The sequence below is a fragment of the Primulina eburnea genome, chromosome 7, assembly GCF_022965805.1.
Source record: "Primulina eburnea isolate SZY01 chromosome 7, ASM2296580v1, whole genome shotgun sequence".
Taxonomy (NCBI): Eukaryota; Viridiplantae; Streptophyta; class Magnoliopsida; order Lamiales; family Gesneriaceae; genus Primulina; species Primulina eburnea.
The window spans coordinates 14,372,610-14,393,122 of NC_133107.1; the positions used below are offsets into that span (position 1 = coordinate 14,372,610).

General features: G+C 37.5%; 1 protein-coding gene across 1 annotated transcript; it reads right to left on the bottom strand.

The window, feature by feature from the left end:
* Nucleotides 1-7,813: 7,813 nt before the first annotated feature.
* Nucleotides 7,814-10,476, bottom strand: LOC140835713 (uncharacterized). The gene is made up of 6 exons (XM_073201119.1): nucleotides 10,356-10,476; nucleotides 9,645-10,244; nucleotides 9,441-9,536; nucleotides 8,661-9,356; nucleotides 8,282-8,415; nucleotides 7,814-8,170 (listed from the first exon to the last, which is right to left on the bottom strand). Exons 1-6 carry the CDS (start codon nucleotides 10,474-10,476, stop codon nucleotides 7,814-7,816), a joined length of 2,004 nt encoding a protein of 667 aa, XP_073057220.1.
* Nucleotides 10,477-20,513: the final 10,037 nt, after the last annotated feature.

Sequence of the window (20,513 nt, forward strand, 5' to 3'; positions counted from 1 at the left end):
CACCACCAAAGTGACAATTGACTTAGGACGTTCTAAAACACTTGGGACTTGACCTCATTCAATCAACATACTAACCCGCGACTCAAACCCCGAAACAATCTTGACATAGAGTAAGAAATGTACTAAGTAATGGAAGACACGGAAATCGCTTAAACCGTAGTTCAACGTTCCCCAATCAAACTTCGTAATATATAAACTAAATTTTAGTATGCTAGGACAGAATCACTGTACCATGCTGTTCTAGGGCTTCTTTGGTTGCGATCCACCAACTCTTTGCGACTTCCCGTAACTGGTGTCCAATCAGTTTAACTCTCCGTTCATCTGGGTAATCGATTGAATCAAATAGAATCTCGATATCGTCGAGCCAACTCTCACAATAACTTGTCGTCTCAATACCCCTCAGAATCGGCGGTTGAAATGACTGAAACCTCTTCAGCATTGTTTCCATCGGAGTTTCTGACACATCCATCTGATAAACCGAAGTACCACCTGATTCTGGAATTCTTCGAGGAGGTATATCTGATTACCAAAAGAATTAGTAACCAAATACAACAAACATGTTTCAGTCCTCCTCTGATCATCTTACTACTAATCAAGAATCAGTTCTGATTCATTCTCAATAATACATTTGATTAATCAAATCAGATAATCAAGTAAACATGTATTTTAAAGCGGTAAAACATGCTAGCAATCAAAAGCAAGGAAAGAAAACTCAATCTACCCTGCTCACTATCTTCTATCTCAGTCTCAAGGACCTACAGTTCTAGACCTATTTCTCTGATACCACCTGCTGTGGGGACCCGAACCTAATTCGTCTTCTTAATCGTTATTAAGAATCAATATAACAATTAAGAAATGTTGGACATAAATTTTTTTTTTAAATTCAAGTGCGGAAACATAATGTATTCGCTCAAATATACATGTCAAAATAAAGGTACAAGTCTTGTACAACATTTATTTATTTCCACTAAAGTTTCGTCACTATATCAAGTACTGAAACCACTCTACTCTAAGTCCGGATCTCCACGCTAAATTCTGAATCTCTCATCCTCTTCCTGATCTCAATCCTGTCCCACTTATTGTCATGCACACATACAAACAAGACAACAGCCGGATAACTCCGGTGAGAATTATATTCCCAGTATAAATCAAGTATGCATGCATTTCATATAAACAAATATAACATCACAAAACAGATATTCATAACATGTGTCATAATCAGAAACATGAATCAATAACAAACTGTAAATCATACTCTGAACATGTACCATAATCAGGAACATGAATCGGTATCAACCAGTAAATCACATTCTGTAACTCTTAGACTCGGACTCGACTCATTCCTAATCTAGGGATCCCGATCTGAATAAGAACGCAACGTTCTCCCATCTACTTTACCCCAGCTAGATGGTGGTGCGTTCTTAGTCCCAGACTTTGGCTGTCTATATCCAAGATCTGCAATAGGAGTCGGTCTTCTCCTCAATATATCGATATATATACAAAAGTCCAGTGACTTGGCGGTTCTGCCATGGCGATTCTGCCAAAGACTAGGCGGATCTACCCAACTCTAACTCATGCTTTGCTAAAGATCAATAGACTAGGCATATCAATAGCAAGACTTGTAAATATCAATACAATAATCATTCAGTATGTGATTTTGGGAAACTCAAGTCAAATCTAGCTCGAGTTGTCCAATCCCGAATCAACATTGATTTATACCTTTCTTTTCGTTCTGTCGAAGTATCGAACTCACTGTCTGTCAAATCAATCTGACAATAACAATATCAAATACATTGTATCATTGTATAACTCAACTCAATATCTATTCTGATCAATACTTAAATCAAACATAATCTGATCCATATCAACGATATCAGGATACAATCTCAATCAATACTGAATTTGATCAAAATCAATCTACTGATGTTTCGACGGCATAATAATACAATCTTGATAACCCCGTCAATCTCAACATCACAGATATAATGCTACAACTCACACACGATATCAATATGAATCATAATCTTCAATAATAACAGATCATAATACCAAATCATAACAATGATATAAACATCCCGTTCTTCGATCTGACTTAAATTATACGATGTCTACTATGTCAAGAACAACATATATCAATCATATCTGATTCTGGCCGTATCATAATTTCAAATCGTATCGAAACCTAATAACACTTACGTCCAGTTGTAGCCTGTAACGAAAGGGTCACTGTACTGAAGCCAGATTACGAATCAGACGGTCGGATTTCTCACAAATCGAATTAAAACCTTCGAAGGAATTTAGAACTTCCGTGGCCCTCCTTTGTTTCTTCATGTATTTAAATATATATTAATGCTTGCAATTAAAATAGTGTAAATTTTATTTAGAAGAATCAATTGACAGATTTTTTTGCACCAATAACTGGATTGAAAATAAATTTAATTATATTATAACACCAAACATTTTATAACAAATAACTATGGAATAAAAGATCTAGAGGTCCGATTTCACACAACTATCCACCATGTGTTATTTTGTGTAGCTATATTATAAATGTCCTTCTTATTCATTAGCCGAGAATTCTAAATTATCTACTCCCTCTCCCGAGTGTTAAATAGATATTAATTATCTAATAACGGATTGTCACGTAATAACTTCTTTTAATGGCTTCAATAGCAATATATGTCCTCCCGAACTATATAAATACCATCGATGTATTTTTCCCTTTCTTGTTTATAAATTCTCTTTTCCAAGTGATAAATTATAAACATAAGAATCATTCAAGATATGGCCAGTAAACTGAAAGCATTAAGATTGGAAAAATACAAATGAATAATAAGGAAAACTTATATAGCATAATTCATAAATCCCAACACATGGTTTCTAGTTTTGTTCCATCATTCCTCTAGAAATAAAAATTAGTTCATAACAAAATAACATAACAACAATAAAACATGGTTTTAAAACAAGACATATCAAATAAAAATAAAGAAAGAAGACTTAGAACAAGATGTCGAAGTGCTGATTCCGTCCTCGGATTTGTGCAAAAGAATTCTCAAGAACTTGATGAACTTGATCTGTAATCTTTCTTCAGTAGCCTCCAATCCTTCCCTTGGCTCCCCAATACCCTAGATAGTGAATAATAGAAGCCTTTTATAGTCCAGACAAGCTTCCTCACGCAGCATACCATTTTCCTCTACTTTTATTCGAAGTCCACAAAGTTACAGATTTTTCGGACTCTGTTTTGCGAAGGACCGCGGGTGCGGTACAACACAGACCGCGGGTGCGGTGCTGTTTCGGGGTACCTTTCATTTTCGAACTACAAAGACCACGGGTGCAGTAAGACAGGGACCGCGGGTGCGGTCCATATGCTACCGCGGGTGCGGTCATGCTTCTGCCATTTTTCAACACTTTACTACTCAAAATTCTCATTCTAAGCTTCCAAACTACAACAACAAAAACAACAATAAATCACATAAAACCTGCTCAAGAATAACAAAATTTCAAGTTAAAAACAAGTAATAAAAGTACAATAAATTGCACTTATCAAATTCCACCAAACTTAAGATTTTGCTAGTCCCGAGCAAAACAAAACAACACAAACAAACAAGTCATGAAATATTTTAAAGAACTTGGCCTCAAGATATTTTAACTAACTCTTCATGCATTCACAATTCAAATCAATCCAACCACTTGTTCATCCGGATAAAATCATGCAATCGGTTAATTTTCTTAACTTATAATCTCTTCAACTCATATTTCAAAACATTCTCAATCAATTTCAATTTTTACAAACACAAATCAAGAGGTCTTTTACGGTAAAAATTGGGTTCAAAGCAATATTCATTCAAGAAATGGATACCCAATAAATATTTGATGCAAAGAGGTGTGTGTAAAATTTATCAAGATTCTTATTCAATGAAAGTGTTTATCGATTGTCCATAAGATAGATCCTCCCAATCACTCTCCACTAGTATAATGGACAACTATGACTAGGTTAATAGGATTTTCAATGGTTATAATGTTAGGCCTTGTCTCATGGCTACAAATAAAGATTAGGAGTTCAAATAAGGGAGTAAGTTGAATTTTATTTCTTTTGCAAACTCCACTTTTTCTTTTATCTCCAATTTTTTTTTATTCATTTCATCTCCTTTTCTCCCCTTTTTCTCCAACTTCATCAATGTAACATCATTCATTTTTCTTTTCTTTTGTAGGAAAATTTTCATTTCTTTGATCTTGTGAATTCTTAGTCCCTTGAGAAGGTAGGAAATTAAAGTTTAAGATATTCAACGGGGTAGTAAATGTGGGATATTTGAAAGAACATCGAATGTGGGTCTTTTACACATATTAACGTGTGCCATTCGAATTCATATAAGCTCAAAAAGGTGACAAATGATAAATTATTTTTATTTGGTAGCTTGAAAGGCTCAATCGATCCAAAAATCACCTAAATCATTCCTATATCATAAGTTATCCGTATTTCGCCTTGAGTGATGTTTGAATAGTTCTATACAAAATCTCAATCCACCAACATAAAGTAAAATCTAATCATCGTGAAAATGGTGTCTCAATGCATCAACCAAATACATATATATTCAAAAGAAAAGTGCTTGGCTTCCAAGAAATTTCAAGAACACAATTCTTTTCTCATATAGGCTCAAGAGGGCTTCAAATGAATATTTATGAACAATATAAATAGGCCCAAATAAAATCAAAGATTGCCTCAATCATATATGTGTTTGCAAAAATTTATTTCGATGTCAAATGAAAATCACAGAGTTGTATAGAAATTATAAGTCTCAAACTTACCTAATCTCATGATTGTTCTCTACATTTTTCAAATTGATCGATTAACATGAATGTAATGCATGACTTTTCTTCTTAATGCAACATTTTTCTTTTCTCATCATTGGCCATTTTAAATAAAAAAATTTCATGACTATAAACACACAAGCAAACAACTACAAAAATAAATAAACACAAAATAAATAAATAAACACTCAAAAGAAAATAAACACACAAAATAAAATAAAATAAATCAAATCTCCCCCAAACTAAAACATGTGTATCGTCCTCGATGTAAATAAGCATGAAAATTAGGAGAATACGCATATCTCGGGCGACGACCGTCAGTGGTCATCGCCATCCTCATCATCTTCGTCATCTTGTTGTGGTTGGAACTCCGGCGGGTGATATATGGGTGGCCACTGTGGAGGAGGTGGGAATGGTTGCCAGAGGTTGAAGCCGATGGAAATTGTTGAGCCAAGACAGATGTAAAATCCATCATATATCCCATAAATGTGTCGGTCCTAAACCGAAATGCATCCATTTCTTGGCGTTGATGTTTCATATCTTCTTCCAACTGGGTCAACCTATCTCTCCTATTTCGTTGTTGCGGTTGTGGTTGTGGTTCTTGAGATTGAGCCTGGGCACGTCTCTCTGCAGCTCTTCTGTTAAATTCCTTTTTTGCTCGACGTGCCGCAGCATGTTCACCTCTAACTACCCTATGTGGTTGAACTACCACAATGGGGTTTTTAGGCTTCAACAATTCTTCATTTACTGCCCAAGTCACTCCCGCATTTTGGCATAAAGCAGTGATAAGAGAAGGGTGGAGGAGTCCACTAGGAAAGTTACCTCTTGCATATTCAAGCATCGAACTCTGAAGCAATTGACCTAAATCAATTGTCTTCCACGTCATAATGCAAAAAGTAAGAATTGCCCTCTCCTTGATAACTGTGGTGGTATGCTCAGTAGGCTTAATCCTAGTAAAAATAAATGAATACCAATCTTTGGCAACACTTTTGAGATCAGACTTAGCTAGGCTAACATGCACTTCATCCCTCATTCTCCATTCCGCTCCCTCTATGCAAATTGTTTGAAGAATATTATTATAATCTACATGCTCAGCCCAGTATTCTTCATATTCATCGTGCATTACATGAGGGATACCATATAACGTATTGATCATATGTGCATTAAAGGCTACCATTTTTCCTCGCACCAACACCTTCAACTGATCATGCCTAACCTTGAGGTTAGCATAAAATTCTCTCACCAACGAAATGACAGCATCTTGTGGCTGCCTGCCAAACTCATCCCAATGCCGAGCAGTAAGCATTAGTCCAATTTCAGTTCGAGGGAAACTAATATCAAATCCCCTTTCTTTTATAATGCTCTTGCTCAAAATCTTTCCATAGTTCCCCTCCGCTTGTTCGTCCCAAAACCTGTTTGCATCGTAATTCACAGATGATGAGGCACCCTTAGATTGTTTTTATCTTGGAGGCATTTTATCGAACACCTTTCAATCACCAACTTCTCCTCAATCCAATTCACAAAATTTAATGGTTCTTGCACTCCCCCAAACTTAATACTCACAATATCCACACCTCAACAATATACACAACATTCAATCAATAATATCCACAATACCAAGAATGTACTTCACTAAACGTAATTTCCTTCCATAGCAAATAACACCTTCAATTTCGAAATTTCAACAAATATGCAATGGATTTGCTCACCTTGAGTGTGTTGAAATGTTTCTTGAAGAACAAAATCAAAGCTCCATCCAATTCTTGCAGAAATTTTCGAGCCCCTTTGAAACCCTAGGTTTGATGTTGTTTTTCTGTGGAAAGAAAATTGATATTTGATGGAATGAATGAAGATATTTAGGTTGGAGTGGTAAATTTGTTGAAGAAATAACAAAAATTAAGTGTGAAAAGTTTGTTCTTGAGAAAAGATTTCGAAGGAAGGAGAGAAATTTGAGAGAGGTGTTCTTCGATTATGAAAATTCCTGCCCCATTTTGTTTTTAAAACTATCGACCGCGGGTGCGGTGTGCAAGGGACCGCGGGTGCGGTGTGCAAGGGACCGCGGGTGCGGTATGCTCTCGAATTAATTTTGATATTCAGTATTCCATGACCGCGGGTGCGGTGTACAGGAGACCGCGGGTGCGATGTGTTCTCGGAAAATGTAGCATATTTCGATACTAATCAACCGCGGCTGCGGTGCAGGAACAACCGCGGGTGCGGTATGCTCTCGGGACATGTTGCGCGGGTGCGCTCCAAAATATACCGCGGGTGCGGTGCTTTCTCGGCAATTTCTTTAAAATTTTTCTTCCTTAACCGCGGGTGCGGTGCTATATGTACCGCTGGTGCGGTACTCCTTGGGGAAAAAATTTTTTCTTCTTCATTTTTAGAGTCCTGAGAATAAAACAAGTGGAATTCATTAGTTTTGGGAAGATATAAGCACACACTATACTAAAAAAAATATAAACAACCTATAATAAGAATACTAGAATAAAAGCAAAACCGAAAACAAATTGCAAAAGATAAACAAAAATTTGGGTTGCCTCCCAATAAGCGCTTGGTTTAACGTCTTCAGCCCGACTTCCATCAGTCTACATCAAGTCGATCCGCCCAAAGGAATGTTTTTAAGGTGCCTTACCTCAGTTCCATAATATGGCTTAACTCACTGCCCATTCACCTTGAAGGTCCTTCCATCTTTGACCTCGAAGTCGAATTCTTGTAATAGCAGTATCCACCTTATCAAGCGTGGTTTCGCATCCTTCTTGGCAAATAGGTAGCGAATAGCTGCATGGTCAGTAAAAACAATTACCTTTGTGCCGATCAGATATGGCCTGAATTTGTCGAAGGCAAATACTACAGCAAGCATCTCTTTTTCAGTCGTGGTGTAATTTTGCTGTGCAGCATCCATAGTACGGCTTTCATAATATATTGCCCTAAACATCCTTTCTCTTCTTTGGCCCAATACCGCAACAACGGCATAATCACTTGCGTCACACATCGGCTCAAAGGGCTACTTCCAGTCCGGCACTATCATGATTGATGCTGTCACCAATGCCCTCTTGATTTTCTCAAACACCTGCAAACAATCATCATCAAATATGAATGTGGAATCTTTTTCAAGCAAATTACATAAGGGTTTAGTGATCTTAGAAAAATCTTTAATGAATCTCCGATAAAACCCCGCATGTCCTAGAAAGCTCCTTATTCCTTTGATGTTCTTTGGTGGAGGAAGTTTTTCAATTGCAACCACCTTGGTTCTATCCACCTCTAATCCCTTAGATGATACTTTATGTCCCAGGACAATGCCCTCTTGGACCATAAAGTGACATTTTTCCCAATTAAGAACTAGGTTCTTTTCTTGACATCTCTGCAACACAAGAGATAAGTTATGTAAACAATGATCAAATGAAGAGCCAAATACCGAGAAGTCATCCATGAAGACTTCCATGATTTCTTCCACCATGTCTGCAAATATAGCCATCATACACCTCTGAAAAGTGGCCGGTGCATTGCATAGCCCAAAAGGCATTCTCCTAAAAGCGAACGTGCCATAGGGACACGTAAAAGTAGTCTTCTCCTGATCTTCTGGTGTTATAGCTATCTGGTTATAACCTGAATAACCATCTAAGAAGCAATAATGACAATAACCAGCAAGTCTATCTAGCATTTGATCAATAAAAGGCAATGGAAAATGATCTTTTCGGGTGGCATTGTTTAATTTTCTATAATCCATACAAACTCGCCAACCAGTTACAGTACGAGTAGATATTAATTCATCATATTCATTTTTAACCACAGTTATTCCACCCTTTTTCGGTACAACTCCCAACTACTATCAGAAATAGCATATATCACACCAGCATTCAACAATTTAAGCACCTCATTTTTCACAACTTCTTTCATTGCCGGATTTAATCTCCTCTGATGATCCACATAAAGAGTATACGACTCCTCCATTAAAATTTTATGCATGCATATAGTGGGGCTAATTCCCCTAATATCAGAAATCGACCATCCCAATGCAGTTTTATATTCCCTCAATACTCTCAATAATTTATATTTTTCATCAATAGTAAGGGAGGAAGATATGATTACCGGATATGTCGACTTCTCTCCTAAGAATGCATAACATAGGTGGCTTGGCAGTTCCTTCAGATCAGGAGAGGGTGATATTACCTCTATTTTCTCTTCGACGTTCAACTCCTCAATCAACACATCCGTTTTCTTTTCTTTATGAAATACTTCAAGAGCCACCAGTTGCTCTTTCACTTCCCAGTCATCTTCACTAACAGCTTCAGCAGCTCTAACCAAGCAACTCTCCAAAGGGTCCCTAATTCCTCCACAGTCAAAGGATACACATGAGTCTATAACATCAATGCTTTTACAAGTACTTACCTCATTTGATCCCTTCATGGCATGATAGATATTAAAAATGACTTCTTCTCCACCAACTCTCAAGGTGAGTTCACCCTTATGCACATCTATCAATGCCCTTCCAGTTGCCAGGAATGGTCTCCCAAAGATTAATGGAGCATCATTATCTTCTTCCATATCTAGAATCACAAAGTCTGCAGGAAAAATAAACTTATCCACTTTTACCAATACATCATCGACGATCCCTCTTGGATATGTAAGACTTCTGTCTGCAAGCTGTAGGGTGATAGTGGTTGGTTTAACTTCTCCAAGCTCCAATTTCCTGAAAATAGAAAATGGCATCAAATTAATACTTGCTCCTAAATCACATAAAGCTTTACTACAATGAGAACCACCAATAAAGCAAGGAATAGTAAAACTCCCTGGATCTTTCAATTTTTGTGGTAATTTCTTTTGTAGGATGGAACTGCACTCCTCAGTAAGCTTCACTGTCTCAAACTCTTGCAGCTTCCTCTTTTTAGACATCACATCTTTAATGAACTTGGCGTAGTTTGGCATTTGCTCCAAGGCATCAGCAAATGGTATATTGATGTGTATCTTCTTAAAAATCTCAAGGAATTTTGCAAATTGATCATCTAAACTCTTCTTTTTGAACCTCTGATGGTATGGAATGGCAGGCTTAAATGCAGGAGGTTGTGTAACTTTTGTCTTAGAGTCCTCAACCTTATTCTCTATTATAACCTCAAACTCAACATCTTCCACTGACTTCTCACTTTCCAACATCTTCTTGGGACTTTGAACATCCAATTCTTTTCCGCTTCTCAAAGTGACTGCCTTGCACTGTTCTTTTGGATTAACTTCAGTATTACTCGGAAATTGTCCCCTGTTCTGATCTCTCAAAGCATTAGCTAACTGTCCAATTTGTGTCTCCAAAGATTTCATCGTAGCACCCATGTTTCCTATGTGAGTCTCCATGCTATGAAGCCGAGACTCAGTTCTAGCCATCTTCTTTCCAGATTCAGCCACAAATGCACCTACCAAATCCTCAAACGAAGGCTTTCCCTCCCCTTTTGATGTATTGAACCCCGGAGGAGGATTCAACTCATTCTTATTGTTTGCATAAGAAAAATTTTCATGATTTCTCAAACCTGGATGATAAGTATTAGGAGGAGGGTTACCTCGATATCCTTCAAATCCACCAAAGTTTCTGTTGTTGATATATTGGGCTTCTTCAAGAGAATGAGTTTCTTCAGCAACAACGGAAGGACCTTCAGTGTCAGGTATGCTCACTTTATTCATGGCTGCTAGTTGTGTGGTCAATGCAGAAACTTGGGCGGTTAGTGAAGTGATAGGATCCACGGCATAAATACCAGCTGTCTTCTTTACTCCTGACCTTTCAGATGGCCACTGATAACTGTTAATGGTCATTTGTTCAAGCAAATCATATGGTGATTTGGCAAATATCGTTCCACCAGCTGCTGCATCCACAGTGCCTCTTGTTTGTCCATTCAAACCATTATAAAACAATTCAATCTGTACCCAATCTCGAAACCATGGTTTGGACACCTCCTCAACAACTCCTTATACTGTTCCCATGCCTCATATAATTGCTCAAAGTCAGTCTGCCTAAAATTACTTATCTCTATCTTCAACTGTGCAGACTTCGCAGGTGGAAAATATTTAGCAAGGAACTTGGTTGCTAACTCCTGCCATGTAGTGATACTCCCCAAAGGAAGCGATTGGAGCCATCCTCTTGCTTGATCCCTAGAAACACCATTTATTTTTACTGTATCAGTGATTTCAAGGAATTTTCTGAGATGTAGATGAGGATCTGCAGTAGCGGTTCCCCCAAACTGATTCTGTTGAACCATATTTATCAATGCTGGCTTAAGCTCAAAGTTGTTTGCATTAATAGTCCCTCGTGCTATGACAGAGTAATGAGCATTCAGTACCGGCCTAAAATGATCTCTGATGGGTATTGCAGGGGGTGGATTTTCATTATCTCTGTTTTCAGCCATTGCTCGAATCTCTTCTCTTCTTGCCTTTCTTAATCTTCTTGCAGTTCTTTCGATTTCAGGATCAAAGATAAGCAAGTCAAGATTTTGCGATCTTCACATGCACTGTCAAACAAAGATAAGACACAAATCAATGTTTAATGTATTACAATAAAAACATCTCTAAATTAAAATAAAGACTAATTGGTAACAATACTAATATAAATTTAAAATAGACACTCCCCGGCAAAGACGCCAAAAACTTGTTGCGTTTTTTCTTAATTGCTTGCAAGTGCACAACGTCAATTTGTAATAAAATGTATTTTCGAGTACAAGTGTCGATCCCACGAGGAGTATGTATTTAAATATATATTAATGCTTGCAATTAAAATAGTCTCAATTTTATTTAGAAAAATCAATTGACAGATTTGTTTGCACCAATAACTAGATTGAAAATAAATTTAATTATATTATAACACCAAACTTTTTATAACAAATAACTATGGAATAAAAGATCTAGAGGTCCGATTTCACACAACAATCCACCATGTGTTATTTTGTGTAGCTATATTATAAATGTCCTTCTTATTCATTAGCCAAGAATTCTAAATTATCTACTCCCTCTCCCGAGTTTTAAATAGATATTAATTATCTAATAACGGATTGTCACGTCCCCGTCAACAATCTATAATTAAATAACACAATAAGCAATAACTTCTTTTAATGGCTTCAATAGCAATATATGTCCTCCCGAACTATATAAATACCATCGATGTATTTTTCCCTTTCTTGTTATAAATTCCCTTTTCCAAGTGATAAATTATAAACATAAGAATCATTCAAGATATGGCCAGTAAACTGAAAGCATTAAGATTGGAAAAATACAAATGAATAATAAGGAAAACTAATATAACATAATTCATAAATCCCAACACATGGTTTCTAGTTTTGTTCCATCATTCCTCTAGAAATAAAAATTAGTTCATAATAAAATAACATAACAACAATAAAACATGGTTTTAAAACAAGACATATCAAATAAAAATAAAGAAAGAAGACTTAGAAAAAGATGTTGAAGTGCTGATTCCGTCCCCGGATTTGTGGAAAAGAATTCTCAAGAACTTGATGAACTTGATCTTTAATCTTTCTTCAGCAGCCTCCAATCCTTCCCTTGGCTCCCCAATACCCTAGATAGTGAATAATAGAAGTCTTTTATAGTCCAGACAAGCTTCCCCACGCAGCACACCATTTTCCTCTACTTTTATTCGAAGTCCACAAAGTTACAGATTTTTCGGACTCTGTTTTGCGAAGGACCGCGGGTGCGGTACAACACAGACCGCGGGTGCGGTGCTGTTTCGGGGTACCTTTCATTTTCGAACTACAAAGACCGCGGGTGCGGTAAGACAGGGACCGCGGGTTCGGTAAGGCTTCGGCAGAGTCTTTTAATTTCTAACTTTAGGGACCGCGGGTGCGGTCCATATGCTACCGCGGGTGCAGTCATGATTCTGCCATTTTTCAACATTTTACTACTCCAAATTCTCATTCTAAGCTTCCAAACTACAACAACAAAAACAACAACAAATTACATAAAACCTGCTCAAGAATAACAAAATTTCAAATTAAAAACAAGTAATAAAAGTACAATAAATTGCACTTATCACATATACGCGACTACCATCGGCGCATATGCGCGAGACACAAAGTCTCGGTGTGTAGCATCACAGCAGCTCGCGCATATGTGCGCCCTTGCTGGGCGCATATGCGCGAGGTCCTTCACAAGTTTCTACCACCCTTGCGCATATGCGCGAATCTTGGTCTCGCATATGCACGAGGTCCTATGCCTGCCTCGCGCATATGCGCCCCGGCGGGGTCGCGCGAGGGCCCTTCTTCGCACATAATTTGGATAACCTTCCATCTATCCCGGTCTAATCCGTTCCATCTATAATCACATCTAAATCATCGACAAATCGTGTCAGATTAAAATTATCGAAATCTCGGGCCTTACATGTGGTATGTAATGAAAATTCATATTCTCCAAGGCATTGAGAAGCCACTAGTTTCCCAAATGGAGATTTTTCGAGTACAGTACTCTATACCTGGAGCAGGGGATTCACATACCCCTTGCACAAGTGTTAAGTCCGCATCATCCCCAGATGAGTCGACTGAAACGAAAATTGAAACTCCAAATCATTATCTCGATTCTTCAAGTCAACCCTTCACCTCGAGGATTGAATATGGAAATATAAACCTTAGACATGATACAAACAAGGGTAAATCTAAGGTTGATACCAATAAAACTGAAATTTCTCCATTTTAAGTGTATCAACAAAATTAAGAGAATTAAAAACTAGAATATGCATTAATCCAGCCACAATCAAGGTTGATGTATCAGGAAAATATTGTTAGAGTAGGTGCCCGTCGAACCAACTGCTGGCCGATGGTTCATGTTGAAACTCTATGTATAAAAAATCTTTATTTTAATAAAATTTAAAATTATTGTTTTGGCACTTCTTTATCTGTATACACATGCTAGTTGCATAGATAAAGTGTTTGAATATACAATAGTAGAAAGAATATGAGATGCTCATATAATGAGTATCATGAAACTCATATTTGAAATACTGTATATTCTAAACAGTTTCTAGTCGATTCAGCCGCCGCTAAGAAGGATATATGCCGCTCGAGTTTGAGACTAGTATCTGCGATGTGAGTACCATGTTTCATTGGTAAGGGACATTGTGATGTCCGAGCATGCAGATAGGTGCTCCTTGTAGAGTGCACTGAACAACCCTCCATAAAGGACTTTCCAAGTGGTTCTCACTTATCGAGTGGAAACGTCCTAGTTTATGGTTGTACACCATTAGTCCTTATGACCCGGGACAACATTGAGACTCTATATGCTAGCATGGCAGTTTGACTTGTTTACCGACTCTTATGGGGTCATAAGGTGGCAAGGTTGGGTGTTTTGTTGAAACATATAGGGGTCGATGCAATGTAGTCGAGGATTCATCGCTTACCTTCGGGTATGGATAACGTATGTGTATGTAGTTTGAAATCTCTGATCAGAGTTTGGTGGTAATTAAGAAAGGGGTTTCTTAGAGTACACCATTGACGCAACTATGACATGACACATAGTATCGATTCTTTGACAGCTCTCGATAAACCCATAGTTGTCGAATCGGTCGGGATATACGAGATGAAGGGACCGTACTGTACGCTAACCATAATTGAATGGTTCTTGTAGACACTCTCATTTGATACCTAGGAAATCATGTAAGCGATACTGCTAGACGTTTAACATAATTGGTTGGGTACTATAAGTCTTGAGTTCTGACATTTCTTAATATCAAGAGTTGATAATTTAAGAATGGAGAAATTGGGGTATGCTCATATAAGACATGTTTAGTCCCGAATCACATTAAGATGTGAACCCACGGCTAGTTGTATCAATGAACCATTGAGGGTCACACAAGTGCTAGTTGAGAAGTCAAATAGTTCAATGTGTTGAACGGCTTATAAAGGAGTTTATAAGTGCAAATAAAATAGAAGTATGCCTTCTATAAAGAGCATGTAACTTTTACTTTGAGGAAGTTTTCCTAAATTAAAAGTTGGCCAAACAAATAATGTATTTGAAAATTGTGATTTTCACAAACATTATTATGGACTAAATTAAATTAATTCAATTTTGAATTAATTAAACAATAGTGGACCTAGTAGAGTCCAAATAATTAAATTAATTCAACTGTTGAATTAATTAAACAACATTGGGCCTTGTAGAGCCCAATTAGAAATAATTATTAAATTTGTGGGCTTGAGTAAAATCAAGTAAAGTTTAAATGGATTTTGAGACATTTAAATAAAAGTCCATGGGCCTTGTAATTGTTACAAGCCCAAATAGAACTTCATGCTTAGGAGGTGAAGGGTTGGAGGCAAATTTTGAGTTTTTGGCATGACATGCACATGCAACTTTTTGCTTTTAGGTTTTTGCACAACCAAGACAAGTCATCCTTCCCTCCTCCGCTACAAGCCTTGGCCGAAAAATTTGATACATCATTCTCCTCCATTTTTCTTCTTCATTTTGTTGGAAAGATTATTCTTCTCAATGAAAAATGCTCTAATTTTTTTATTGCAAAATTAGAGTGGTTCTACTTTGTTAGTGGTGAACCTAATTTTGAAGGAAGAAGTTCAAGAAAAAGGAGGCTTGTAGATTGGTTCATCCATTCAAAAGCTTAGTTGTTTGACAACTAAGTCGGAGCCATCATCAATCTTACGAGATTGATTGGTATTTCTTTAAAACACTCTATGTAAGACATTTTGTTGTTTTTGTATTTGCTACACACTATAGGATTGAGGTGTTCGATTTTCGCCCTTGAAAAATTATTTTGAAACTTCCGTTGCGCATTCGTGCACCTTAATCGATCCTTTTTCAAGTGGTATCATGAGCTATGGTTACTATTTTGTGTATCATATACCTGATATTATATTGAAAACCTATTTCGAAACGCACGAGAAATTAATACAACAAAACCGAGGCCATTTTTGTGAATGTTTTCGGGCAGCATGTTGCTGCCCATTTTGGGCAGCGCTGTCCGAACCCCCTATTAAAAATAAAAATCAAAAAATTTTGTTGGCCGGAATCTGGCGACGACGATGACGACTAGGGTTTCCAAAAGTGTTTTGTAATATCAAAGTGTCATGGCCTTTGAAGTTATTGGGCCATTAGATGGCTAACATTTTTTTGAAATTTAAATGGATCAAATTTTTTTTTTGGGAAAAATGATTTTTGGGGCCCTTCAGTTTAAATTTTAAAATTTGTACATATTTTTTCATAAAATAAATAATTGAAGTTGAACTTTAATTATTTATAGTAAATGGTGAGTTACCAGAAATTCGGTTATAAATAAATTAATTAGAAAGTAGACAAAAGAGTTTGTATAATTTTTTAATTTAGTTTATAATCGTGGCGGTTAGTGATTAGATCAAGATATATAATATTGGATCAATTGGTTATTGTGATAATTAATTGATATATGTGAATGTATGAAGGATGATCAAAAGCCCAAGCCCAATTTGCTAGCTGTATGCTAGGATATTTTGTGTTGAATGATTGTAATAATTATCAAATTTCAAGTGGGCTTGGTTTATGGCCCGTTCCCATCCCATTAGATGTATCCCTATTTGTTATGGATATTTAATTGTAAATATTAGTATAGTGGAAGATCAAGATTGTATGATGGTGGCCTTGATGATTATAAAGATCGAAGACATGTAAATATTGGAAGCTTATGAAATAGTTGCATTTGCATCCCATGCATTTCCCTAGGATTGGACCTAGGCCCGTGTTTAGCTCACACGGGCCATTAGTATTGGGGCAATTGATCATTCTTGTTTTGTTTACTATTTATAAAATATGTGTGATATATAATAAATAATGAGTATGTGCGTTATTATTATGATAATAACAAAGTTGCATAAATCCGGCAAACATACGATCAAACATGGCGAATTTTTTAAATAAAATTAATGATGAGACCTTTCAAAATTAAAACAACTCATTTTGAATAAGATATAAAATTAATATCAAGCCCGAAAATGGGAATTATAAAGGTCTTTATAATTTCCATGTCTTCCATCGACAATGGGTGTATGATGAACGCTACCCATGCCTAGGGCTCGACTGATATTATTGGGGGCCCTGGACACCGGAAAGTTGTGACATCCATTGACATGATGATGTGAACTACGTGGAACTCTCATGATTTCGGCTCATATTATTGAGGGAACTCATGGCGACCGTTCATTAAGGTTCAACATCGATGGGTAAGGCTTGACACGTAAAGATGAACGACGTCATATTATTGGGTCCTAATAAAACGTGAGACAAAAATTTATGTTAAGGGTTGCTTGGTGATGCAATTGGAAACTATCTTTTAGAAATTATGACTGACTGATATTATTTGGGATCATAATTTGCTAATTGGACCTTGCGTACCTACTGAGGAAAGGAGTTTCCCGTTTTCACTAGAGGGTAGTGAAAGATGTCAAAAAAATGGGAGTAAACATTTATAAAGTAAAAGTCCATACTTTATATCTTACTAAATATTTTAAAATATTCAATAACATTTATCTGTTTTACTTTTCTGCACAAATTTTGACAATGTCTTCGATTTGCAATCCGCTATCTGCAATACTCGAAAAACACATATTAACTGGACCTAATTACCTCACTTGGCTAAGAAACCTGAAAATCGTCTTGAATTCGGAAAGGATAGCATATACACTTACTGAGTCGCCCCCTGTTGAGGCTCCGACTAGCTGCACTCCTGAGGAATTGCAAACTTACAAGGATTGGTGTGACCATGACTTGAAAGCCAAGTGTTATATATAGGATTCTATGAATGATGAGCTGTAGAGGCGTTTTTGAGGACGCAAAGAGTGCTGCTGACATTCATTTGCATCTCAATGAGCTCTTTGGAGAGCAAACACGTCCTCTTAGGCATGCTGCCGTTAAGGAGCTGATCACTTTGCGCATGCGAGATGGGGCCTGGATCCATGAGCACGGCCTAAAGATGATTGGGCTCGTGGACAAGCTCGTTGTCATGGAACTTACGTTGCCTTCGGAGTTGACCACCGACGTGTTGCTCTTGTCGCTGCCTAACTCATTTGATCCTTTTGTGGTCAATTTCAACATGAACAAGCTTGAGCCTACCCTTGAGGATTTGGTGAACATGCTTGTGACCTTTGAGTCCACCATCAAGAAAGAGAAGTCGGTTATTTATGTGGGCTCTTAATCTGGTACGAAGACTGGTCCACCTGGGAAGGGAAATAAGCGTTCTATCCAACGTCCTAAGAAGAACGTGCCCTTGAAGAGCCAAACTCCGAGTCCCGCTGTGGCAGCTACACCAGTTAAAGCTGACAAGACTGTTGACATCTGTCATCACTGCAAGAAGCCTTGACATTGGAGGCGTAACTGCAAGGAATATCTTTCTCAGAAGAGTTCTGGAAATGGTATGTTCTATATTAAAGTAAACATTTCAATTAACTCTACTTCTTGGATATTGGATACCGGTTGTGGTTCACATATCTGTAATGATTTGCAAGTGATGGAAAGAAGTATGAGTCTTAGGGAAGGTGAGACCTTCTTAAGGATAGGCAATGGGGCAAGAGTTGATGTCAAGGCTAATGGAGAAATTTAATTTCTTTGAACAATGATTTTAAGTTAATTTTAAAAGATTTTTTGTTTGTACCAGATTTAATTAAAAACATTGTTTCCATTTCTATGCTTGATAAAGATGGATATTCTTGTTTATTTAGCAAAGGTGTTTGAAACATTTAAAAGAATGAATGTTTAATAGGTGCAGGTGAACTTGAAAACGATCTCTACAACTTAAAATTGAAAGATATTCCACTAAACAATGTCCAAGCAATAACATCAACAAACAAGAGAAAACAAGATACTCTAAATTCGGCACAAATATGTCATGCTGGATTAGGACATATTTCCCTAAGAAGGATGAACAAGCAAGTGGGAGTGAGCATGTTTGATATGTCCGATATTAATTCTCTCACGGCTTGTGAATCCTGTCTGAAAGGAAAGATGACCAAAATTCCCTTCATGGGCCATGTGGAGCGAGCCAAAGGGTTATTGGATTTGATCCATACTGATATGTGCGGTCCGCTTAGCATCACCACTAAGCATGGACATGGCTACTTCATCACCTTGACCGATGACTTTTCGAGGTATGGGTATATGTATTTGATGAAATACAAGTCTGAAGCCTTTGAAAGGTTCAGAGAATTCAGAAGTGAAGTAGTGAAACACTTGGAACGAAGCCTCAAGTCATTTCGATCGGATCGAGGTGGTGAGTACTTAAGTGCCGAGTTCCAAGAGTATCTTAGGGAGAATGGGATTCTCTCGCAATAGATTCCGCCTGCTACACCACAATTGAATGGTTTTTCGGAGCGTCTTAATCGAACTTTGATGGACATTGTTCGATCTATGATGGGGTTCACGGAGTTTCCGCCATCCTTTTGGAGATATGCGCTTGAGACAGCGGCGTTGTTGTTGAACAATGTCCATTCGAAGGCAGTCGATAAGACACCATATGAGATATGGATGGGTAAGCCTCCAAAATATTCTTATCTTACAATATGGGGATGCCCTGCTTATGTGAAGCATATAGTGGGAGAAAAATTGGATAGTCGATCTATTTTATGTTACTTTGTGGGATATCCAAGGAATTCAGTTGGATACTATTTCTATCATCCCCAAGAAACAAAGGTTTTTGTTTCTAGGAATTCAAACTTTTTGGAAGCGGAATTTCAATTAGATAGAAAAGCGGAGATGATAGAACTCGAAGAGGTTCAAGAGACACCCACAATTATAGAACACACACCTGAAGAGCCAAGAGAGGAGATACAAGCTCTTAGAAGATCCGAGAGAGTCTCGAGACCACCTATGAGGTATGTTCTGCTTCTTGAAGAGGGCCATGATGAGCCTACCATGGATGTGATCCAAGGACCTTCAAGGAAGCGTTATCTGATGCCGATTCATCCAAGTGGCTTGAAGCAATGGAATCTGAGATGAATTCCATGCATTCGAACCAAGTATGGAACCTTGGATCCACCTTAGGGAACTATTCCCAGAGGGTGTAAATGGATTTACAAGAGGAAACTTTGGGCACAAGGGAAGGTATTGAACTTTAAGGCGCGTTTGGTGACAAAAGGATATACTCAAAGACAATGAGTTGACTTTGAGGAAACCTTTTCTCCAGTTGCAATGTTCAAGTCTATAAAGATATTGCTAGACATAGCTGCATATTTTGACTATGAGATATGGCAGATGGATGTCAAGACAGCCTTTCTTAATGGGGATATTATGGAAGAGATTTACATGTCCGAACCTGAAGGGTTTACATCTGTCGGAAGTGCGCATATGGTACGTATGCAAACTTCAGAGATCTATTTATGGTCTAAAGTAGGCATCTAGGAGTTGGAACCTTAGATTCGATAGTACAATCAAAGAGTTTGGTTTTACTAAGAATCCTGAGGAACCCTGTGTATAAGAAGGTCAGTGGGAGAGCTGGTGACATTCCTGGTACTTTATGTTGATGACATTCTACTCATTGGGAATGATGTAGTAATGTTGCAATTAACTAAAATATGGTTAGCGAGTAAGTTCTCGATGCAGGACTTGGGTGAAGCATCTTTTGTATTGGGAATACAGATCTATAGAGATAGATCAAGAAGATTGCTTGGTCTCACCCAGTCCACATACATTGATACCATCGTGAAGCGGTTCTCAATGGATGAGTCCAAGAGAGGACATCTACCAACGTGTCA